Raw genomic sequence first — 26,939 nt, 5'->3', positions numbered from 1 at the left:
TCGTTCACATGAAACAACATGGCAGCGAAAGGAGTGAAGGTCACAGTCGAATTGACTCCGGTCTTTTTGCTGTCGTAACATATGTGCCACGATCTGCCAGAGGCGAAAACCAAACACATCACATTAAATTAATATGTATTGATAACGAAACGTTCGAGGTTATTTCGCGACCTGAAGGAAATGGCCGAGCGATGTTTCGATCGACATCCCAGTTATAATTTATCTCGCCTTAATAGCTGAGAAGGTTCGAATGTTTCGATGCAGTACACTAGTTTGATTTTCTATTCAAAGAACTCAAATGCTGGACAACTCTTAATAGCTTACACAGCCAGCTTGAGTTACACTCTACAGTTTTCGCAGACCGTAACTCAGTCGTGTGAATTTTGTGGTGTAAAATGCTAGCAAATTGGAACAAATTGCATCTCATAAACTCCAAAATAAATCCTCATTTAGTTTTGCTGGTGGTGTTATCGTAGTTTAAATCACTCATAAGTAGATAAGAGGTGTTTCTTCTTCACATCTTGTATTTTGAAATAAATGCCATATCCGGGAATTTAGAAAAAAAACATTTTCTTGAACACTGAGGGATCGAACTATTTTTGAAAAAAAAACAAACTAAAAATACATAAATACCTACAAAGATGGGGGCTATCATTACATTGAACTATGGTATATGTTTAAAGTGACGCCATCACATATAAGCAAGCATGACATATATCTGTATAAATGGTTAAATGTTTCTCAATACAACGGAAACGTTGTGAGAACACAAAAGACAATATTACAGTGTAGATAGTTCGATAAATTATGTATATTTAATTTACATTATGTACCTGACCTATTTTGGAAAGCCTGAGTTTTGTCATTTTGTTTAAAGATGTTAACGTCAATATGAGTTCAACACAAACTTATTTACGAACTTCGAGTGTTCTAGAAGCCTAACTTGTGTATAAGTTAGTGAAATTTTCAGAAAATACTATTGCGTCATAGGTCACGTGATAGACTGCACATATAGGGTAAACAAAATTATTCATTCCGTTTTTAGTATCAGTCTTTAGGAACTTTTTGTTATATTCCATTATAATTAAGAGGAATCGTTAATTTAAATTATTCAACGGAATTACAAAGTGCTCATTGACTTTTAGGCTAAAACAGTACTTTGGGATTATTGTAAATTTATTTAAAGATATTCTGGATTATATCATTGTGATACATCAAGAATATTGGTAGATCCAGTCGCGCCCATAATTATTTTCGGGGTGGAGTACACGTGTATTTTGTGTGGTCAGATATTATGTTTTGCGAATTTAGGTCAAATCATGTTTAGAGTTGAGGTCGGGCATGGGGGGTGTGGGGGGTGTGGCAAGAGATGCTCCTTATCCCACAGTACGGTCACCTATGGGTACATCGGTACATTCAAGATTATTGGTACACAAGCACAGTCAATGTTGGAATTCATTCAGAACTTTATAAACATTTGGGATTATTTAGGATTTAATTCACAATATTGTAAAATTCCTCTCAAATTGTCAGTTTCTAACTTCAAAAAATGTATTTGTTGATTTGACTAAACTTAATAGGTCCAATTCTTTCTGTTACTTAGTTTAAGACCATAGAGTCGTAAAATGATATAATGCTCAAAGTGGGATAATTGTAAAATATAAAATTGTCATTATCAATTAAAAGTTCTGTAAACTATATATTGTCATTCTGACAGTATAATCGTACGATACTCAACGTCTTCGTGTCACAAACACTTAACATCAGTGCAGAGCGACAAGGACCGTCTCAAATTGAGGACGACGCTGTGCATCAAGGTTAAGTCAAAAGTAGGCAGTTGAACCTACATTTATATAAAATTTCCAAAATTTAGTACCTAAGGAAACAGACACGAGAAGCTAACAAAAACCAAAAGAAGAAAATAATTAATTAAGACAAAATAATTTCAAAACCTCAAAATGCCCCCCCCCCCCGAAAAAACCCCAATGGCTTTATTTATTAATAGTTTTGTTAAAATGAAACGTGAAACACAATAAACAGGACAAAATAAATCTACAGTGGTCGTCTGAATAATTATCTCGAATCAAGCGCACGGAGGCCGTGATAACAGTATTTGCAAATGAAAATTTAAAATACATGACTGCCGTGCGAAAGACTTTTCCAGTTAATCTTGCAGTTAAGGAGACAAGGTGATGGTGTAATAGATTCTGCCTAACTGCCTACATCTTTATAATTTAACACTGGTGACATATACTTGTTGAAATTCTAAACTCAATAAGACAAACCTTTTCTCTACTGCAATTATCTCAGTTTTGAGTTACCGCAATACCGCGATTGTCCGGTGTAAAGCGCAGGTTACATCAAAGATAAGAGAATTCCGGAAGTCACATACAAGTTATGTGGCGCTAAAGCTTTTGATCAAAATTTCCGGGTTGTAATATGTCATCTGAAAAGTTTGTTTTGTAACAAAAAAATCCAATTATAACTTCAAAATCTTTGTATAGGAGAATGCTGATGTTTTAGTTTAATATAAAACTATTGCTTCCTACGATATCGTGGTATTCAAAGTTTTCCGCATAGCGCCACCTATCATATGCATATCTGTATACACTACAAACCGGGTGCTCGACCACGGGCACTTGATTCTGTGGAAACCAATGTGTACAGTCACTATATGGTGAGTGTACACATTAGTTTCCACAGAATGAAGTGCCTGTGTGCTCGACGCAAGATTGATGTTGAGAAAGAAAAGAAAAACAACAAACAAAAAAAAACACAACCCAACACATTTCTGAAGGAAAAAAATAAATACAGAGTGACAAAAAACGTATTTATCGCTATTGACTTTTACAATGGTGGCCTTGTACTAAACTTTGGTCCAAATAAAAGCGCATCGAATGGAATCATCACAGTTGAGGGTAGTACGAATTTGTTTATAAATATGCGTAGCTTTCTTTGTGATATCACAGCATGCGACATTCAATTTGGATTGTATTGGATCACACCTTTAGATTCATTTCGTCCAAAAATCCGTACTTTATAGGGATAACGGGCCAAATTTAAAATTTCATCTCAGGTTAATAAAAATGGTATTTTTGAGAAGGTCAAAGCATCAGAAATAACAAATTTGAAAATAAGGTATACACCTTTTCATGGTTTTTGCTCATAGCAAGTGCAAACAATTAGTTTATTGCCAGCAAAAAATACTCCAAAGTCTCCAAAAAGTGACCATGTACAGCCTATATACTGAACACAAATATAGTAATGGAATTTTGTTGGGTTAATTAATGAAACCGGTACTAGAGAATATAGTCAGACTGTTTTGATGTATAAGTTAAAAATGTATGTGGTATATAAAAGAAAGTTTTGGGGGAAATGTGCCTTGGCCAATCCAGAATTTGTAGCTTTAATTGCTCAGAATTTACAGTTATGACTGTATGTCCAATCCAAAAGCCAAATTATGTGTAAAGCTTGTCTTTATTCATGTGAAACTGAAAAACAAAAGGGATTTGCAATATCCCCCTCCTTACTTTTCAAAACATAAAATCTATAAGGACAATGTAACAAGACAATATGGGTATTTATTCCTTATATGACTTGAGTTTATATAAAATATTTATTTTTCTCTAATATTTCCTATGAAAAGTTATATACAGTTACTGTATATACTTTTCATTTTTATTTATTTATTTTGCAGTTGCTTTATTTTTTTTGCATAGTTGGATTGTGCTGTCATATTTTTGTCATAACAATATTATATTTTTTAAACAGTGTAAAATAACGATACAATCACAGACAAGATGTTTATTCAGGGGGTATGGATGCTACAACAGCCTGAGCTTTGAGTAGCCTTAAAAACTTCAACAGATTTTTTAAAATTATCACAGGGTAGGGGTCTTATTCTTCATACAGAAGATACATGTATAAATTTTTATTAATCTTTTTTTACTACTACATTAATTTCACATCCAGGTATCAAGCAGGTTTGATACTATTTTGTAGCAGTAATAGCAAAAACTAGGGTTGGTTACTGGTCAAAAACAGCATCAGTAATTATATTCATTGAGTATATAGTTTCTACCAAAGTAGTCTGACATTTTTCAGTAAAGTGCCTTACAATAAATCACCTTGTATGTACTTTAAATATATGTGTATTGTTTGTACAGATAAGGTGATTTTGTGTTGTCACAGATTTCATTGTACTTTATTGATAAAATGTCAGATTCTGTGGTTGCTACCTCTACCAGCTGCTCAAGGGAGAGAACTGACATGCATTTCTGGTTAAAGATGAAATGGAGGGTATGTTTTTTAATACAGCTCTATTCCCATGAAACAAAGATAAGTGCAAATATATTTTTGGCACATTCCATATTCAGATTCATAAATAAAATCTCCCCTGTGTGAAATCCATCATCCACACATTTTGTGGATTTTGCATGAAAATTTTCTCTGAGCAATAGAAAATTCTTAACAATTGCATATAATTTAAAATAAAAGCAAAATGGTTTCCTTTGTGCAGGTTATGCCATAAAATTTTCCCGCTATTCTTGAAATTATCCAATCAAAGTTAAAAGAATGGGATACCTGTAAAGCTAGGTACCCTCTCTGCACAAAAATAAGTAAGATGGTAGCACTTGGTTTGACTGAAGTGCCCCCTAGTTACCTTGTTATAGATATACTTTAACATTGGTTTTGCCATATGCACCCTTTAGTGCATCTAAATAATGCCCTTTTAAAGGAATATGTATATGAATCCAGATTAAGTGAATACTTGCCACCGCATGTACGTCGAATCAAATTCTAAAAAAATGACACACATTACTGAAATAGTAAGTGTTGAATGCCTACATGACCCGTGTACTATAGATGACAAGAAATTGCTAGATCTGCATCATAATTTGATTTCAGGATTGCTATTTAAAAAATGCATCATGAATATCACTATTTCCAAATGCGGCTTTTCTGCTCATCTAAGGTTTCTAATATTGGCAAAAACGCATACTGAATTTAAACCGTTGACAAAAATAAAATACTGCAATGCTTACCATTTGAAAAGTGGCAATTGTCACCAGAACATTCTGGTCAAAACAATACTAATTTTGGACACGCATGATACTATCCCTATGTTTTCATGACTCCTGATCTGTCTGCCTATTCTGCGCATGGCTTTGAAAAGATTTAATGTTAATGCATTGGGCAATAGAAACAAAACATGTTACTTCTTTCTGTCAGCCAAGGAACTAGGTGGGTTTATAGCTTGTTACAAAATTCAATGTAACAGTGCCACTAAATAGCAAGAGGTGTTCAGCAAACCAAACCAATCTAGTAAACAAATTAGTCAAAGTTCAACATTTGATAAAAATAAGCTATTATTTTGAATAGAAACAACAATGAATAGGATGTAATGTGTTTATGCCTTGTTTATGGAAAAAACTTACTGAAGAACTTAGAAACAGACTATAAACCCAGGAATTTCTTGAGAAGCAGTATGTTGACATGATGAATAGCAGACGATAAAGTAGGCGCAGAACAGCTTCTTGCAAAATTAGAAACTTTGATTAAGATTCAGTATTGTTCTTATGTAAATATTTCTATCTTTTAAATAACGTATTTATTTGTATGATTCTAAAAGAGGTATTTTAAATAGTTTTTTCTGGGTTACAAGTTCAAGAACGTCATTGAGCTGGTCTTCATGTTGACATTTAGAAATCACATTTTCGTATGCATTTAGAATATAAATGTGGGATATTTTTGTAGACTTTATGAGTATCACTTTCCTTAATTAAAGGACAATCATTCTTTCTTCATATAAAATGGATTTTGAACCTAAAACAACACTGATCCACTGTTTACAGAAATGATGTATCATTGCGCAGAATTATCCAGTGCCCAGAATAGGCTGACACGGTTGTGTATCTTCTTAGAATCGATATCAAAGAAATTGGTTAACCAGTTTGTTATTTTATAATGTGCGATGATGTTATGCTAGATCACATGATTACCATATTTGTCAAAATTAAAAGAGATTAAGTCTGTAAGAGCATGTAAATGTGAAGTATGTTAATATTGTTTTCTGTTGGCTTTCGAAATTGACATGTGCTGGCTTTAACATTGCATTCTACATGAATACTTACCTTTCACTGGAATACACAGAGTTGTTCAAAACAATCTGGTTGGTAGGCCACTACCCTGTCACAGGTGTTTACAAATACTTCCTTTGATTCTCTTGGATGAGTTTCTGTAGTTGGAGGACACAGAATGACGGCGATGGACTTTAGTAGCATCCATTTTTCAAGTTGATTTACACTTTGTGCCACATACACATCGACTTCCCAACATTTTTATATGCCATAATACAAATATTTCATTGGTATTACTGCGTTATCAGTAAACTGCCTTGCATAGCCTGAAATTCTGCAATCTGATTTAAACTGGAGGTGCATTTTAATATAGAGCAATGGGCAGCAAACATACATATATAGTATACTGAACATCAGTGTTTTTATTGACTTATTCATCATCAGTCAGCAACTTTAAGACCAGCACTCAGGGCTATATAGAATACATAATGTCATAAACACATGCAAGGTTATATCATGCTCAGGCAAATGGAGTACTAAAAATGCCATGCCATGATGATGACCGTGGACCCAGTTTGTTTGTTTGAGCAGGATTTAAATCTACCCCCTTCTGGATTAGAGTCAAGCATGCTAATCACAGAACCAATTATCAGCTGTAGTCAAAAGTTAATTAATAGCAGGAAGACTAATGGATTGATTATAGTTAGTTATGCACAGCATTGCAAATGATATCCTCATCTGTTTCTCATTTAATTTTGATGGCATCTCAAAATGTAACTAAAATTACTGAATACATTTTGTGTATGAATGATTTATTCATAATTCATATTGTCATACATTGCAACACTGTTCATTTGATACATGCTGACAAAGACTGAGTTTTGGAAGAGTCAAGTTTTGATACTGCAAAGAAATCAAAGGGAGGTAGCAACATTATGGTCAGATATGAAAGCTGATCACTCTTTATAAATAAATTGACTCTTCCACAGTCATGGTGGATTCAGAAATTTGATGTAAACAGATCGACCAATTTTACCTTGTACTTAATATGATGTTTTACACTAGATAGTGTTTCAAATATTGAAATATTTTGTGCTCAAAACAAATAAGTTACTTTTAGCTACATTTGATGAGGCTTGCATGAAAATTTGCTGAGCTACAGACGTGGATATCGTTTGTAATGCTGTGTGGAATGAACTTGAGGAAAGGGTATTTTAACATTATGTTAGTCAAAACTGTGCTTACACCTTTCCACTAATTAATTTTGCAGAGCATCAGACTTGTAATCCATAGGATGTGGGTTTGATACCCTCCCAGGCCAGTTCCAATTGGTTTCCTCATTGTGTTGTTCTAAAAGACACTTAGTTTCCATTTTCTTGGCATGATATAGCTGATCATGTACTCAAAGTGTTGTTAAAGTCCAACTAACCTAACTAGTACATAGGTCTATCATTACATTCATATTAATTGTTAGTAAGTCATGACATATCTATTCTAGTTGACTGACTCACAAAAAGTATTTTGACCACATTTGCATATACTAGTTGCAGAATTGTGATCCAGCAGAAATCATGAGACCAGTTTTCATGTTATTCGTTTTTCTTACATATTTGCCTAAATTTGTTGAAAAATACCTTCACATCTGTTCTTTTATAGATACAAAGTTTTTCACAGCTGTTTAAGGAGCTTAAGAATGGTGGAAACTTTATAGCCACAGCCGAAGACTACTTGCCAGTACAGTATCCCAGTAAGCGAGAAGCACCAAGCAGCAATTCCAGTAGTGATTCAGTCAGTGAAAAAAGTAGAAAAAAGAAATTGCTCAAACGTAATGACTTTGGTAAGAATTTTGTGAAATATCATAAAAATGAGCACAAACTTTCGCATTTTTAAAATTGATGCTGCTTGTTTTGAACATTGTTAAGTTATTATCTGGGGGAAGGGGAGCAGACATGAACTTAGACATACAGAAATATAATTCCAGGGTCATTTTAATTGTATGTTCATGTAGATTAGGCTTGCAAACTAAACATGCTAGGGGCTGAGAGGTTTTGTTTAACTATTTGCTTTAAACTGTTTGAGATTGTGGATGAAAACTTTGTGCTCTGGACTGAGTACCATTTATTCAGGTGATGAAATGTATGGAGTGATTGATGTTCATGCTGTTAACTTACATTTTTAATATGCAATGTATTGAAAGAAAAAGCAATATTTTTATAGTAAGTTATGTTTCTTTGATAATACTTGTTCGATTATCACATAGTCACACCCTCTCAGGAAAGGTATGCAAATCTACTACAGCTGACTATTGATGCGAGTTGGGTATCAGTTCCTCTGTTCAAGGTGATACCACTCTTGTTTGACTTCCTCCTTGACAAGCAAAAGACTTTATAGTACTTTTGTTGTTGAAAAAGGTGTAAAGACATCTTTAACATCATTTGATTTTGGAAGACTGGATTTGTGATGCAATGGATGTGTTCTTAATATCGTTTATTAGTGAAAATATTAAAGTAATTTATTGAATGTATGTAAATGAACATAAAGATTGGTTGATAAACATCATTAAAGACCACTTTTTAATGCCTTTGTTTCCCCTGTCTCCACAGAATTATCTCAGATTCATGAACTCAACAGTTTTGAGGGCTCAGACTCTGTTTCTTTGCCATCCTATCGACAGTCTGAGACAGAAGAGGATCCTGGATCCCAATATGATCCAGTCAAGAATGAAGCTCCACTGGTCATGCCAAATGAGTTTAAGAAGGCTCCACCTCCCCCACCACCAAATAACAGTATTCAGATTGACATTGCTGGAAGACTCAGGGGTATGGCATATTTTTTATTATTGCATGTCAGGAAGACTCAGGGGTATGGCATATTTTGTATTATTGCATGTCAGGAAGACTCGGGTATGGCATATTTTTATTATTGCATGTCAGGAAGGCTCAGGGGTATGGCATATTTTTTTTATTATTGACATTGCTGGAAGACTCAGGGGTATGGCATATTTTTTTAATATTATTGACATTGCTGGAAGACTCAGGGGTATGGCATATTTTTTTTATTATTGCATGTCAGGAAGACTCGGGTATGGCATATTTTTTTATTATTGCATGTCAGGAAGACTCAGGGGTATGGAATATTGTTTTATTATTGCAGGTCAGGAAGACTCAAGGGGTATGGAAGATTGTTTTGTTATTACATGTGGGAAAGTCACTTGGGTGTGTGGAGTATTTCTTTTTGTTATTCCATTGCAAGAACATTCATTTGTTATGTTATTACATAGTAAGAGAATGAATGATAAAGAAAATATGGGAAATTATTCAGAACATGATTCAAGCTATCCATTCAGGTCTATGCACTTTTTTAAGACTTAAAAGTTATGATTAGGAATTATAAATAAAATTTAATTCATCACATACCATAGCATTAATTTTAACGAGTGGCCAATTTAGAGTATTACATAGGATCATATATTTGACACAGTATAATTGTTTAATTTAATGTTAATTTAAATTTTCTTATTTCCTGTAGAGTTCTACCCTCCAACAGATCGTGATCCATATGATGATGGAAGACACCCTGACAAAATGCTTAAAATAGACTGGATGTATCCTTGTTAACTGGTCACATTTATGACAGAAAAAATTGATGCTTTTATCAAAGAAATAATCCTAATTAGTGATTTCCATTTTCTATAATTATACTGCACATATTCTGTACATAGGAGCCAAGCAAGTGACCCTTGTTAAAAGTGTGCCTACTTATTTGTGAGGAATATAGAAGAATGATGGTAAAAAAAAGTACACAGAAATACACAACATCTGGTATTTCATGCTTTAAAAATCACGTATTTATAAGTAGCAATGATAGATGTAAATTAATCCAATTTAATCTAATCCATTCCCATCCCAGAATTAGATTATGAACTGCCTCGTTATGGAGGGCTTTATAGTCAGGAGTAATTGATCTCTGCAATTCATTGGATGGTATGTTCAAACAGATGTTACCCTCCTTTTACATTTGAATTTCAGCAAGTTTTAAGTAATTCCTCTCGTTGTCTCTGTCGAGCATATTCTACCCCCCCCCACGCCAGTTGTTCATTTTGTCATGCACAGTATTTTGATTTTCAAGGTAGATAAGGCAATCAACTCTTGCTGATGTAATGATGTTTTCGGGAACTGTCGTAATTTTTTTGTGGAATGTCCAGTTCCATGACTGACATAGTTTCTCCAGGCACTTTGTGCTTACGATGCCCAGTTTAGTGCCTCACTACCCATGAACCCATTGAGGAAACTACAGGGTCAGTGTGGACTTGCAAGAGGAATGATGACATGTTCACATTCACATGGCTTCCAAAAAGTGCTGTGATTTGATTACAGATACTATACGTTATCAATCGGCAAGACACAAAATCACTTGTTATCCTTCTCATTCTCAGTCTCCTTGTCTACAAGAACAAATGATCTCTGACCTCATACCATTACAAGATTTCGGTCATCTAGGTTTGGAGCAAACAGTGTATGTTTCTCCCAGGAATGAGATTTGATTTAGTACAATGGTGTATTCCTTTCCTGTAAGGAACAATCCACCTACTTGAAAATTCATTTGCCTACTGGATTTGCTGATTGCAGTAGTGGAGATCTTAGTCCTAGGACACTTTCTCAGGCTTCCATACAATAAATATGTGGTCTAAATGGAGTCAGTATCTTTGACCATTTGACCATTTCACAGTCTGCACAATACAAGGTTGCATCTTGAAGGTAGATAAACCTCATTGGATTCATATTTGGGGTTATTTCTGCAGGTACAACCTCAGGTAATCATGATCTGTATAGACACCAACGCAGGACCTGGGGGTGGGGTGCTTGTCTCCTATCATTTTGGGATGCCAGTGGGGTGTGGCCCCCTCAGGATCATTATTTACATATCAACATTCTCAAGATGATAACCATTCCAAAAGGTTTTCTTTGGTGGCTGGAGAACCTAAATGGGAATGGAGTTCTCATTCTGCCTGACAACTCCACTGTGGTGTCTTATCTCAAATGGCAAGGCAGAAATAAGTCACCTCCAACACCTCAGGTATCGATATTGATTCAGGAAGCAAAAAAGCTTGGATTGTCACCTCATCCTGATTACTCTACTCAAAAAGTGGGAAATCTTGGATCAACCTTAGAATCGCCAGGAAATCAAGATATTCTACCATCTGCTTTAAGCAACCATGATTGCAGGTGTTTCATTGGAATCCAGAGTTCCTGAACCTGTGGTTCTGGATCTTATGAAAATATGCCCTTTGAAACAAGCAGTTCTTGCAACCAGAGGTGGAGAAATCACTCAAGTGAGATGGTATCTTTATCTTAAAGGTGTATGAAGGCAGTGGAATATGTTCTCACAGTGGTGCACAGACGACCACTTTATACCACTGCAGGCATCCATACCTCAGTAGCTAACTTCCTGTGGCTTCTCAACAAGAAACAGTTTGCAATACACAGTTAAACTCTACTGTTCCACGATCACAGGTATACTGTGTTATCGGACAAACCAAAGACCTATCTGATCTTCTGATCATTTTGGATAACACATGTCCATTGATGTTGGATCCTTGCCCAAGTGGAATCTATTGTTGTTACTCACCTGGCTGAACAAGACACCATTTGAACCGCTCCCAAGATCTTCATTGGTTCACTTCTTCAAGTCCTGCTTCCTCACTTCATTGGTGAACAGGAGACAAAATCATTGTGGCCTATTGATTGACCCATTTACATGCTGTTCTGAGAGGATGACAGTTCTTGCTTCATTGCCAAGAACAGGCTACCATTCATGGGTAATCATCTATAGTACCCAGTGCAAGCTCTGAAGTGGTACCTAAGAAAGACTGAGCCATTTTGTTAATGGAGATCCAACTTCTTCTTACCCTCAAGGAGGAAAAGGATTATATATCAAAACAGACACTTTTGGACTGGATAAAGTTGGGACAGATTCCACAAACATTACATAGGAGCTAAGTTGTTATGTTACTATCTGTGATATGGGATGGAGATCCAAGTACATTTCTCCAGTTTTTATGTTAGAGATCTTTCAACCTAAAAGGCTTAGCTCGATTTGGTGGAATCAATGGCTGTGGTGCAAAAGGTTACTTTATGCTGGATTGTTTGACAGTTTGATAAGGATATGGCTTTTCTTTTGAATTCACTTCTTGACATATGGAGTCTTATTTTCCAGTCAGGTTATCTAGAAGTTGTTTCACATACCTCAGTGGATTGGAGATGGCCTCTCCTGGTCATCCAGGGGTTTTATATCCCTTGCCTCTCCTGTTCCCAAAAGGTATTATGATCAGGTAATGTATTTAAAGAAAAAAACTATTTTTTCTAGTCAAATATGTTTCTTCAATAACACTTACCTGATCATAATGTACATACACCCTCTCAGCCTGCTAGCATATACATTCATGTGGAGAGAGTGTGCCTTCTTCTCAGGTAGTAACTGACAATTTCATGTGATTTGGCACCAATCCTAGTATGAAAGGGAGATGACTATATATTACCTAGTTGGGCAGATAATATTTAGCTGTTTAGCTAAAAAGGTTTGATGTGGGAGGGGTGGATTTGTAAGATAGTAATAGTTCTTCTAAGGAATTATGATACGGTAAAGTATACATTTTACTGGAAAAATTTGTTTTTCTTAACATCTCCAAAGATATGGATATCGTGGGAAGGATACAAGGTATAATTTGGTGGTGCTTCCAAAGACAGGTGAGATGATGTACTTCGTTGCATCAGTGGTGGTACTGTATGATAAAGACCAAGGTGTTCAGAGGCATTATACAGGGCACAACGAGGAAATCACATGGTGAGTCTATAGTGACACTTAAGGGAAAATTAAATTGACCATATGAAATTGCCCAGCTTTGGATGATGAACATTCTTTGACCTTTGACCTTTCCCACCCAGTGTTAAATATGTGTACATTTATATTTTGGTGAGAAATCAGAGTACATCCCCTATTTAAAAGTTGGAATTCGCTAAACCCATTACACTAATAATTATAATATTAATCTTCTTAGAGTTACTTCTGACCTATTTTGGAACAGAACAGAACACATGTTGGGGTGAGAGGTCATAGCACATCCCTACAGAAAATTAGCTATTTGCCAAAACTATGCATTAGCAGCATTGGGTAGCTGCTTTACACAGTGGATTCCATAATGAAATCATCTTATCTTGAAACATACCTGCCAGAAATTGATAACTTTATTTTTTTGCCTTCTTTGACATAGTAGTAATTGATCGTAAATTTTAATATGAATGAGAAAACATAAGAGCAGACTATCCATTATTGATTCTTCTCATTGATGCAGCATTATTTATTCACATTACTTTATAAGCGCACTTGAATTTGCCTTTTGCCATCACATGATCTTTACATCATGTGATCATACCTTTTGACCTCTGACTTATCAAGAACAATGTAGACTAAGAGATTTTTGATCTTGTGAGGAAGCAGTTTGAGAAACTGACAAGCTTGCCACAAGCTTTCAGCAAGGATGCATTTTGGTTTAAATGATGTCCAGTTTCTAAACACTGTAATTCTGGTGTGGGCTTATTAAAGTGATATTAAATACCCGGTATGCTTATATTGTGATGTCTGAGGAAACAAAATCATCGCTTATGTCATGCATATGGGATTCAGAATAAGATCACTTCACTTTGCCAGTCTTGTTAGTATGTGGTTAAACAATGACACTACCGCACAGTATTAGTAAATTCCAAGAGTTTAATAGTAATGCACTCTGACCTCTCACCACAACATGTAAGTCATATGTCCTGGAGTAGGAGAGGTCAGGAAAAATTCAGATCTTATTTCTAAGTAGTAACTATTAGAAACAAGTTTTGATGTTGTTTGTTACTTATTGCTGTTTCAGATTTGACACATTGTGAATTAACTTTAATTACTCATGGGGTATCATGGGATTCTTGCAAAAAACAATAAAAATTACTCAAGTTTCAAAACAGAGTTGGAATACTGATTATGCAGATTATCTATGTTTCCTATGGTAAGTTGTACCCATTAGACACATTGCTATTTTCTAATTAGACACATTGCTATTTTCTAATTAAAAATAAATATCTATGAAAATCATAATCTTTTAGTCCTTTTGTCCATGATCTTATTTGATCCATTTTGAGGTTTGTTAGCAAGCATTTACATGATTGAGATCTGTGTACATGGATTCTTGGTATCCCCAGACTTTATCTGCATAAAGAATTCATGATATCATTCTTGGGGGAAAACGGCCAAATCAGTGATCCCTTCTTCTTTGTGTACATCACGTAGCTACATATTTGTCACTTAATGCTGTGAGAAATATCAGTGAGATTAAGATATCATAATGTACAGTAATAATAATAATTAATAATTCTTTTTTTTAAATAAGGGTAGCTCAATTAGAATACAGATGTATATAGTTTCCCATGAGGCCCTCAGCTACTTTCTAAAAAGTCTGCATCACAGCAAGTGATTAGATAAGGAAAGTGGAAATCATCTGCTCAGGATGACATTTGGAAGATGATTAGACATCCAAATAAAGCACACAAAGTGAAAGCTGTAATGTCGAATTTAGCCAGCATTACAAAATTTGGAAAGGAATGAGTGACTGGGAAAACGTTTTTTCCATACCCCACCACCTTGCCCCAGGGGCAAGGTGGTGCCAAGCTTGGCCCTAATTCATCGCAGAATTCTCTCCTCTCAGGAAGTGGTGCAGAAAACCATCTTCCTGACAGTAAAATGTCTGGCAGCATGTCTGTGACTAGTCTTTGAAGAAAATAAGGACCACCTATTTCACAAGTTTAAGTACTAACAAACCTGTCATATTTTGCAAGACCATGAAATTTGATACCTATGAGTACTATGAAATAAAAAGAAATTGACTGCATTCATAGACCCACATCAGAAAACTATCAAACACTGACAGTGTATATATTTATGCACTGCAACTTTTGTTTTAAATTTTACACATCTGGTCTTTCCATAAAAAATAACCATTTAAATGCATTATTATACAAGGTTAATTGACCTGCATAAATAAGCACATAATAATTAAAGCACACATTTTTCCCACAATTATTTAACATTTTACTGTGGTAAAATTGGCATGTTGATAAATGAAGCAATTATACTTTACTACTTTATTCTGGAACTCATTTTTTCCGAATCAAATTTTGGCTTTGTTATTTTGTGCTGGTGTAGTGCTGTACCTTTGCTAAATTCTAGTGTATGTCTGTGTGGATACCCATATAAATTAACATCTTTATGGTCTTTTCTAAAATATCGGAAAACTTTTATTTGATATTATTGTGTAGAGTTTTGCGTAACATTTCTTTTTTCCTGATCAGTTTTGAGTTCTTACCTGAGACCTAACTTATGATTAAAACATTCAATTTTTTTTCTTTCTTAATTGTTGACATTAAAGTCTTAATTGTTTTTCTGTTTCAGCATGACCCTACACCCCAATGAGTACCTGGTGGCTACTGGACAGATGCAGGGAAAGGCAACAGAAAATGGGGTAGGTCTCAATACAACCGGTAAGACCCACAATAGCAAAATTATTAAGATTTGATTTTTCCAGTATTTAATGGAAGTTGGCTGCTCTCTGTTCTTACATGGGGCCCCGAGTAGCCGAGTGGTCTAAGTGTTCTCCGTTACGGATCACTGCCATCTCACCTCTGTCTGCGTGGGTTTGAGTCTTTGATTAAGCCAATGTGGGTATGTGAGAAAACTTGCCAGTAGTTTCTCATGGGTCGGTGGTTCTTCCTGGGGTTTTCCTGGGTTCTTCCTCCACCATTAATACTGGCCGCCATGTATAGCCTATTGTGTGCTGAAAAATGGCGTTAAACCCTACAATAACAACAACAACTCTGTTCTTACAGAGAAATTTTGTTTCTTTAATCCATGTATGTATATATATATATACTGACTTTCAGGGATAGACAGGGTTCCCATGCTACTGGAAAATCGGGGAAAAGTCAGGAAAACTGATAATTTATTTCCCGACTGTGAAAAGTCCTTGAATTTTGCAAATATTGATGAAAGTCATGAAAAACCTGGGAATTTTACATCTCCACTTGACACCCGGAACATTCATGTAATCGAGTCATAACTAAACTGATCATGAGTTAAATTAAATTTATCGAGTTCTAACCAGAATAATCGAAGGGTGCAGTATGTATCATTTGGGTGCATGCAATAAACATATGTTGAGTCAATCCAAATGCTCAGTGGATTGCTCAATATCTGTATCTCTCGTTACATAGAAGGTATGAAAACTAGTCTAGCATCACAAGAGACCCCCATGATCGTGGCAAAGCATAGCCACTTACCTTGTGGCCGAGGAAAACTTAAACGTTGTTAGATCAAGTGATACATGCATGAAATCGACATGAAAATTACCTATTTTCTCAGAAATTTTGAGTATTAAAATTGTTATGTCTTTAATCTGCTGAAAGACAAGATAAAACTATGGCATTGATGAAATGTTACCTGGCACTCACGATTTGCATTATGTCAGTCGCATGAGTACACAAATCTATCAACCCACAATTTTGTTGTAGAGAAAAATAATCAAAAAAAATATTAAATGAAAGTCTTATGCTGGTTGTAATAAAAATACAAAAACGAAAGAACACAAAATTCTCCATATTTATATATTCTGAGAACAAGTTCTGGAGTTTTGTATCATGTGACTACCACATTGACCTGTGCTCTCTGCTTGATGAATCAGACTGGACAGATTGCTGGTTTTTACAAAAGGTATCAGACTTTCATTTAAAATAACTGACTTTCTGTACATCAACATTAAAAAGGAGTTTGTTGTTGATATCATGTAACTATTTGGACTGTCGATGTTGTTGTTTGAGATTTGTGAAGTCATGTGACTATTAATGCAAATGGCAAGTACAGGGTTAGGTTTTATCTATACTGTATTTTCACCTAGTCTGTCAGCGGATTAAAGATTACAGTAGTCCCCCTCTTGAACGGCCCCCCTGACCAGCGGCCACCCGCTCCTTGCGGCCAGAATCCGTTGGCACCGACGAGTTTGTGTTCAAAAGTACCCCTCGCAAAAGGCCACCCAGCTAACGCGACCAGCGGCCAGCATATTAGTGGAAAATTATAAAATTTACCCCTCACAAGCGGCCGCTTTTTATTTGAATATGTATCCAGAACCAGTATTTTATTCATAATGTGTGTTAAGTAATCCGATTTCTTTTTCCCGATGTCAGGTTTTCGTTACTGAAAGAAGTGTTGAGTAAAGTACATTTACCACTAAGGTTAATATTATATCATTTACGCCTCACGAGAAGCCAAATTTATTCCATAAAAACCGAGAAAGACTCAAATTTTAATCCATACAAAAGGGTACGTACATGTAATCCAATTAGCCTTACTGCTGTGTTATCATAAGATGTCCGGTTTAGTCACTCTGATAATTGTTAAGATTACAATTATCGAACAATAGTAACAGCTGAGAAGTGGCAGTATCGATGTACAATACCCAAGTCAGCAGGAAAATGGTTTAATAGCCTTTATGGCTTCCCTTAGTAAGATGTTGAGCTTGTTCACTTTTGTAATCAGTGGCTCTTACTACTGACAATAATTGTCAAAATTACGAATCCTAGCGGCCGTGAGGTCAAATCTGCGTGATGTTAATGGTACATATCAAAGCCCTTTTGGCTTCTCTCACTTAGTTTCAAGAAATGTATAAAAACAATAGGGTACCAGACTGCGATTAATGAATCACGTGACAAGATCACTTCCTTTAAAAACACACGGCAATTTGTTTAGATGCATACAAAATTGTTTTATCAGTATTGTAGTTGGCAACATGAATAAATTACTGCAAAAAGATCAACATGTCATCGAAGAAAATAAAAATTCTCAATTTAGAGGAGAACGTGAAAGTAATTCAACTGACGGGGGGGGAGGGTCATCGAGGATCCTTGCAGAAATCTAACGTCGGAAAGACTAAGATAAACAATATCGTGAAAGATAATGAAACAATTCTGCAGAAGTGGAAAGGTGAAAATATGGACGGAGAAAGGAAGATTGTTTGAGCCAGGAGACGTTTGTATCCTGATTTGAAAGATAAGAAAAAGCAAAAAGTTTGTCAGTTGAATCGGGATATGACTACTTTACCGCAAGTAACGGATGGTTGCACAGATTTCAAGTGCGACACAATATCAAGTGTTCTGTCATTAGCGGCAAATCAGCTGATGTTAATAATGAAGTTGTCGAAGATTGGAACAAAAGACTAAACGATATATGCAGGGGATATAACAGCAAGGATATTTTTAATGTGATGAGACTGGTTTGTTTTTTAGACTGTTACCAACAAAGTGACAGATGATGTGAACTGTAACATAATTATAAAGACAGTTTTAAAACTATATCAATGGTTATTCATAGCATTCTTTTGAAAATGATGACAAAGTTTGTTTTACATTTATTTCACATCATGCATGTGATTTTTTAATTAAAACATTAAATATTTAAAATTAAATGTACTTGTGACTTTTTTCATATCTACTATTCGCATTTGTCATCCCCCTCTAGAAAGGCCACCCGCATTATAAGGCCACTTCCCTGCTGCATTAGGTGTGGCCTTATAAGAGGGGGACTACTGTACTTGCCATTTCTGAAAAAATAAATCATTTTCCTATCGATTTCAGGCAGGTATGAGTTGATATAACATAAGTTTAAATTTTCTAGGCCCACTGGTAATCAACTACAATATGTTGCTATGCACAGTGGCAGCAAATTCCAAATTTTCGATATGTAGTTGCAATGACCTCACAGCCCAACCTAAATGTTCAACTATGAAAAATGGGGTGGGAATATTTGGAGGAAACTCAGATTAGAAAATGGACTGCTATTCGTTTTAAGCCAGATTTATAGTCCAGATTATTGAATCTCAAAGCTGAATTGAGGAATTGTCTTTCCTTGTATTACAATACTCTCAGGCATTTCTGTGCACTTAAGGTTTCCATCTCCAATATTGAAGCAAAATGCATACTATTCAACCGATTGACGAAAATAAAATACAGCAATTCTTACCATTTGAAAAGAGGCAGTTGTGACCAGAATATTCTGTTCAAAATAATATTAATCTTGGATACAGGGGATACTACCCCCGTGTTTTCCTGACTCACGATATGTTGGCCTATTCTGCACACAGCGTTGGAAAGATGTAATATTTATTAAGCGGGCAATAGAAATGAAATGCATTACTTTGGACTGTTTCTATCAGCATTTCAGTTGAGTAATTAGGTTAGATTTTTAGCTAGTTTTATAAAATTGAATGTAATAATGCCAATAAATGGCAAGATAAATTAAGCAAACAAAACCGATCTTGTAAAAAAGTTAGTAAAGTTTAACATTTTATATAAAAAAAATTATTATATGGAAGAGAAACAACAATGAATAGGATATAATGTGTTTATGACATCTTGCTGATGGGGAAAAATTACTTAAGAATTTAGAAACAGACTATACGCCAGTGAATTTCTTGAGAATTTATATTTAAGTGGCAAGTTCACATGAAGGGTAGCAGACAATTTTGTATGTGTGGGACAACTTCTTGCAAAAATGATGGTTCAAACACAGGGGTTCGTTACAACAAAAATTTTAGTATCCGTCCATTAATCAAGGGATGGGGGTTCAAGGTTAGAAAATGCCATATTGGTTGTGTAGAATAGTGTTAGCCTGGATTTGGAGACACAAAATGCCATATTGGTTGTGTAGAATAGTGTCAACCTGGATTGGGAGTCACAAAATGCCATATTGCTTGTGTAGAATAATGTCAACCTGTATTTGGAGTCACCAAATGCCATATTGCTTGTGTAGAATAGTGTCAACCTGGATTTGGAGTCACCAAATGCCATATTGGTTGTGTAGAATAGTGTCTACTTGGAGTTACAAAATGCCATATTGGTTGTGTAGAATAATGTCAACCTGGATTTGGAGTCACAAAATGCCATATTGGTCGTGTAGAATAGTGTCAGCCTGGATTTGGAGTCACAAAATGCCATATTACTTGTTTAGAATAGTGTCAACCTGGATTAGGAGTCACAAAATGCCAATATTACTAATCGTGTTGAATAATGTCAGCTTTTATTTGGAGTCACAAAATGCCATATTGGTTGTGTAAAACAATGTCAACCTAGATTTGTTGTATCAAAATTCCCTATCCGATTAGGTTCCACACTGTTTGCTCTGTTATTATTTTAAGCAAATGCCATGGGCTCTGATTTGACAGTGCATCCAAACTTCAGTAAGTTTAAGACAGTTTGGCAGTCTATCAGATGTGTCAGTGATACAGTTATTATGCCTTTATTCTCAAAATCTATAAGAATGGTTATTCAAGAGGATTTAAATTTCAAGCAAACAAATAACAAACAGAGCCGGGTCTGGACTTCTCAGATTATTGGGCCAATCTGGATACTTTCTGATTCATTATTGTATATTTTGGTTGACATGCCAATACTTCCCATCTTGTACTCAAAATATAAGTGAAGACATTCTCATTCCATCTATGCCTAGTCTGCTTTAGAACATGGGGAAAATACACTGTGCTGTCTTAACAGTCATTGAATAACTATGTAGGCATGAATGTTATTACACATTCACTTTTTTTTAGTAAACATCAGGGACTAGCTATTGCAGCTCCTTTGTAGATCTAACATGGCTTGACACATTTCAAATGTCTACTGTATAACAATGTAACCCAGTGCAGGACTTCCATAACTGAACAAGATAATAGTGATGTTCATGGTAACATTCATGTGTTGCTGTTTATAGGGAAAGGTCACATTGTGCTAAAGACCAGTTAAATTGCATAGCAATCACAAACCAAAGAGAGTGCAAATGTCGCAATAGTATGTATTGGCAGTGAATGCACAGGAAAACATTGGACTTAGGGAGGAAATTGATGATGTTCTGACTGAACTATACATGGTACAAGGTAAATTTGTTAGACTTTTACTGTAAAATATGTACAAAATAATCATTCAAGGTTACCGTACATACCAAATCTATTTTTACCATGTGGTCAAGACATCGTGAGACAGCGTGTCCCAATACACCATACAGGTAACATACTTCACTTGCAAAACACTGAAAAACATGTCCTATACAAGTATGTTATATTGCTATATATAAAGCATATCTTGCATCTAGGAGATGATATATGGTAATTAAATTATTAATTCAGTGGGTAATGGAGGTAATGTTCATTAAATATGTATGGCCTTGAAACTTGATGAGTACTTTTATCTGGAGAGATACTTCTCACCTTGTTAAAAGTAAATCACAGCGACCTACTTTCTTACTCGAGTGACTTTGTGAGCATTTGTACATTATGCTACAGCAGAGCAGGCGAGATATACAGGTCTTCAAAATTGTTGTAGTTTTTGTTGAGCCAGGTTACTGCAGATTGTAAGACACCACTTTTTCAGCATCAATAGTGCATGCATCATGTTTAGCATTAAGATCATTATAACACAGCACTGCTGTGGAGACCCGTGACCACATTTGGTCTATGACATTGAAAGAAAGAAAAGAACAAGAAGCTTAGTATTATGTATTTATATTTCCTTTTTAAAACATTATTTGACACAACACATAAATAGCATCTGGTGTTTCATTTATTTTATACCCCCCCCCAGTACACACAGTCAATCAAATTTTGAATCACTTTTGCTATACCTAGGTGCTTGAGCACATAAAAAGGGTCATTTAAATGAGACACCACATTTTTTGGATACCCTCATGTATCTTTCAATAGGCCATATTGGTCATTGTAACCTTTCTGATTCTTTTCCAGGCCCATATTAGAATCTGGCATGGCATTTCCTTGAGCACATACTCAGTTATTGGCATTGGTGCATTTCTTGGAGGTGTCATTTCCATTGGATTTTCTATGCAGGTAAATTTTGCTTTCACATGAACAAGAATACATGCAATGATGTTTATGCAGGTAACATAAGTAGTTCTAGAAACATGCGTCATTTCAGTTAAGGTTATCTCATTAAACTTAAAATCACCTGTAGATTGAATACATATTAAAGAGATATCTGCTATCTGCCTCCTTAAAATGAATGAGTGACAAAGTTAAAACCCATCATGGACATAGATTTGGTTCAGTCAGTTGTTCTCAGGATGATCAAAGTTTGGATACAAATTAAATGTGTTAGTGTATGTATCTGTATTAAATTTATCCGTTAATTTTACATTTGAATGTAGTAAATGTGTCCTTAATTTGACTGAATAGGTATTAAATGTACCTGTTAATCATACATTTGACTATACATATTAAACATTTCCATTAATCATACATTTGATTATACATATTAAATGTTTCCATTAATCAAAAATTTTACTGTTTCACTTATTCAGTCGATATTTTTGTTGACATTTTAGTTTTTAATAGCAGCAAGAGTAGGAACAATAAAATTATAATTTACCTCTATGAAATGATCATGAATAATTCATGAACTGTTCTTGAATGGTTCATGTAAGTTCATCAAAAGGTTAATGAATGTGCATGCACTGAAAATGGTCAGTTCATGAAATTATGAATTCATAAACTGTTGATGATCCAACATTTTACAGACTGTTCTTGAACAGTTCATGAAATATTCATGAACTAAATTCATGAACAGTTCATAAAAGTCCACAGATTGGATCATCATCATTCATGAACAAGTGCATGAACATATTCATGAACTATGATGAACAAAGTTTCTCATGAATGATTCATGACTTCATGAACAGTTCCTATAAATAAATTGTCATCTGACAAACTCACAAGTAATGTGGGTGTTTTAAAACAGTATAAAATGCAACATATTATCTTAAAAACGATGTTTAATTTTAGATAAATTTTTAATATGCATCAAAGAATATGTAAACTGACAAGTGATAATTTTTTTTACTCTTAGCAACGCTTTTTGAATGTTTTGTAATTTTTCTTTGAAGGGCAAATAACGTCCGAAGGGCATTATGTAAGCTGTGTGAGTTGGCAACTGACAGTTTATAAAACGATAAACTCAGAAAAAACAACGTTAAACTCTTATAATTGAAATTTCAATTATTCGTTATGTTATTTTGGTTGCATCATTAAAAAATAGAAATCTTAATTAAGCGTAGTAATACATGTTTGGAGTTTTTCTGTTACGTAGCTATATATAGCACTTGAGATTGTCCTGCTTGATCGTAATAAGGTCATCATAATACCAGTCCTTCAACCAATGGAAGCCAAATGTATTCAATTATTTTTATAAAAAGATGTAAGAATGTTGTTTTCCTTTAATGCTTACTTCGTGTCTGTCTTCACTGGCAGTGTTTATCTTATGCTGTACTTGTGACTCTATTTATAGAGGTGGAAAAGTAGTTCTCTTTACAGTTCAAACAGAAATGAACGCAATTCATTTTGATCACGTTGTAACATTGTGACCAATGGAAATGTTACTTTCCTTTACCAGCTACTGGCATTGCAATTATGAGATATTGGGGCAGTTGTGTTCAATCAACTGTTGAAGCATATTTCATCATCAAGGGGCTCCACTGGAGTTTCTCCTGACTTGACCAATCTTTTCCCCAGAAACTGACCTGTCAGATAACTCTTTTGTAAAGATGTTCATGGCCTATAATTTAATCATATCCCACCCATTGTCACTACTGAATGTCTCAATCTGCAACTAAAGCTGTTCCATCCGATTACTGTTTGGATCTTTAACATTGCTGCAGCAGTCACTATTTAATGTCTCTTCCATCTTGGCAATAGGATCCTCCAGTTTTCAATTTTTCCTCCTTAACCTACAAACTTCATCCTCTAATAATTTTACTTTTCTGCTGTCTGATCTGAAAGAAAGATAAAGTTAGCTAATTACCGGTAACCTCTGATCAACATGGTCTTCAGATTTTAGCACATTATTTTCGTACCCCACTTTATTTATGGTCCAGCTCAAAATTATTTAACCCCTTGCAATTAATACACAACTTACTGAGCATTTTATATTATTGGAGAATTGTGTTACTAGTTTTACTTTAAATGAAGCTGACTAGCCATAGGTATAGACCATTCTTAATGAGATCCTCATAAATATTAATGTATCGCGAAAACGAGGCTAAGCTAGGCAGATCGAGAAAAAATATGGCATCCTACTGTACACTGAGTAAGGATCTAAGCTGCTTGCCAGATATTTCTTTTGCATTCGTTGAGAATTTCATCACAGGTATCTCCAAAATAAAATATCAACTATGAGTTAATTGCAATAATTAGTTGTCAAAAAAATAAAACTATTTTTTCAGCACAGGCCATTAAAATTATATTACTGTTGTAAACAAAAGTCAAAATATGCAAGAAAAAAGGAAGGAATATATATATATATATATATATATATATATATATATATATATATATATATATATATATATATATATATGTATGTATGTATGTATGTATGTATGTATGTATGTATATATATATATATATATATATATATATATATATATATATATATATATATATATATATATATATATATATATATATATATATTTGCTTCCCTTTTGGGGGGATTTCTCTGACATTGACTCACTACAATGATAGAATTTCAATGGCCTGTGATATAAGCGTGCACTTTTCCTTACGTTTACACACATCATAGGTTTTGTCAACAGTTTCATTAAGTTTTAGCCAGTCATGTTCTCTCTCTTAATTTTATTCAACTTGTCCTCTCATCGTTTTCATTTTACTAGTGCTATATCTCTTTTCTATCATGGTCATTTTCATTCTACTGTTTCTATTTATTTTTTCAACTAGATAATAAAATTCTCTTTTTCTGTAATTACTTCTCATATATCAATTCATAATTGTGCTGAGATGAATGCGCTGCGTGGAGGTACGCAGAGATTTCGATGACCCTGTTTTGTGGAATGGGACTAGGGGTAACATTTTTAGAAACCTACCATTATATAACACACATACATACACTCGTTTGCTTCAACGAAAGAACCTATTTTGCGTTTTGATTTCTCTTTATTACATCATTCAGAAGAAAATTCAAACACCAACATTCATCCAGCTTATTATCTTAACATTTGGCCCCTCATCACGACATATTGCAACAATCCATTTTCTACGACGCTCCATCTTCACTGATGGAATATAGTGGAAGCTTAAAATCAATGTGAATTCTGCCATCGCCATTGCACAAAAATATTCGTCACTATTTTTTCCCTTGCCAGTATCAATTGTAGCAGCCATGGTTGTGAGATAAAATGAAGCTGGTGCCTAGCTTAGCCTCGTTTTGGATTCATTGCTGAAATCTTGCGAGTATATTAACTAATTATATCACATCTTTCACAGTCATCCAATCAGGATAATTGTTGTTTACATATTTAGGTTTTTATGGCTAATTGTCAACCACTAAGTCAATAGAATGTGCAGTTTATGAGAGCAATGGACAAAAACATTAGAACATTGCTTTTGTAGCAAATACCCTATTTACCCTATATGTTGGGACATGATAAAATAATTTAAATAATTTCCTGTCCCAGAACTTACGGTGAAACATTTTTTCACTTTGGTCATATTTCCCAAGACATGAGAAACGAAAAAAAATTGTATTGCATTTGTGCTTACCCCCCACTGCATGGTGCAATAAAATAGATAAATAAAACACTTAATTGATAAGAAAAAGAAAGAAACTAACCTTGTGTTGTTATCATTTATTCCTATTTTCAACATGATCACTAAAGAATAAAATATATCTGCAAAATCTGTATAAGTAGCGTAGGCTTCCATACTGACAGTGTGTATCAATTATGTCCGATACCACACACCACATTGTTCATTGACATGAACATTGAGAAACAGTTGTATGTGGATGTGTTCAAAGGTTTGAACATGTTATCTGACTGAAAACTAGAGCCAACAAAATCACAAACAAGAGGGAAATAGTGAACTGATATCTTGAAGACACCATTCACGCATGACACAGTGTTGGTTGCAAAACAATCAAGATTTAATTATAACCAGGTCTACTGTATGACAGTATCTTGCAAAAAAAATCATCATTTGAAAATACATTCACTTGAGTGTAAGTGACAATCTTTTCACCAGCTCGAGCTACAAAAGTATACTTACTATTTACCCACAGACTTCAGTGCTCCTTCGTATTACATTTATTGTATTAATTGTAACCACAGATGCCAATCACATAGAAGCCCTGATGGTTACAAAACATGACTGGCAGCGAGCAGTTAACTCCTTCTTTGAACCTACCAGCAGGACATCAAAGATAAAAGGTTATTTTTAATACAAAGCAAGCTGATCTCAGAAGCTGACTTTGAGTACTTTTTTTGTAAAGGATAATCAATACAAAGGTTATTTTATTGCAAAGCAAGCTGACTATGGATTCTTTGAAGTGAGCCGATTTGTTTTTTTTTTGAATATACAAAGACTGCCGAGATATGGAAGCAAACTTGTGTTCCTTTTCACCTATATTCATGGTAATTTTGAAAATAAATTGAAACAATGGAACAAATTTTAAAGTGACACAATATAGTGCTTTGTGCGCAGATGTCAATGACCCAGCATCACCCATAATATTTGGAGAAAATAAAATCATGTGATGAATTCATGAAGGCCAGAAGAGAAGCAAACGATTTCGCAAATGAGAAGGAAATAATAAACTAATATATGGAAGACAACTGCCATTCATGCATAACACGGTGTTAGGTGCAAAATAGCCAAGATTGAATTATATCCAGGTTTACTGTATGACAGTAGTATGCAAATAAAGTTCA

General features: G+C 34.7%; 1 protein-coding gene across 1 annotated transcript in view; it reads left to right on the top strand.

Annotated features, from left to right (window-relative positions):
• The window catches only part of LOC149781738 (echinoderm microtubule-associated protein-like CG42247), a 113,163-nt gene that overhangs the window by 26,027 nt on the left and 60,197 nt on the right, over nucleotides 1-26,939 (top strand). Inside the window, exons 4-9 of the mRNA XM_089935006.1 lie at nucleotides 7,737-7,917; nucleotides 8,684-8,899; nucleotides 9,609-9,684; nucleotides 12,771-12,923; nucleotides 15,567-15,636; nucleotides 21,949-22,050. Coding sequence (XP_089791132.1) covers nucleotides 7,737-7,917; nucleotides 8,684-8,899; nucleotides 9,609-9,684; nucleotides 12,771-12,923; nucleotides 15,567-15,636; nucleotides 21,949-22,050 — 798 coding nt within the window. The remainder of the gene's footprint in view (nucleotides 1-7,736; nucleotides 7,918-8,683; nucleotides 8,900-9,608; nucleotides 9,685-12,770; nucleotides 12,924-15,566; nucleotides 15,637-21,948; nucleotides 22,051-26,939) is intronic.

This window comes from Sinohyriopsis cumingii, chromosome 15, assembly GCF_028554795.1.
Source record: "Sinohyriopsis cumingii isolate HCF-2022 chromosome 15, ASM2855479v2, whole genome shotgun sequence".
NCBI classification, from domain to species: domain Eukaryota; kingdom Metazoa; phylum Mollusca; class Bivalvia; order Unionida; family Unionidae; genus Sinohyriopsis; species Sinohyriopsis cumingii.
The sequence above is the reverse complement of the archived record's forward strand: the minus strand, read 5'-3'. Positions and strand labels throughout refer to the sequence as shown.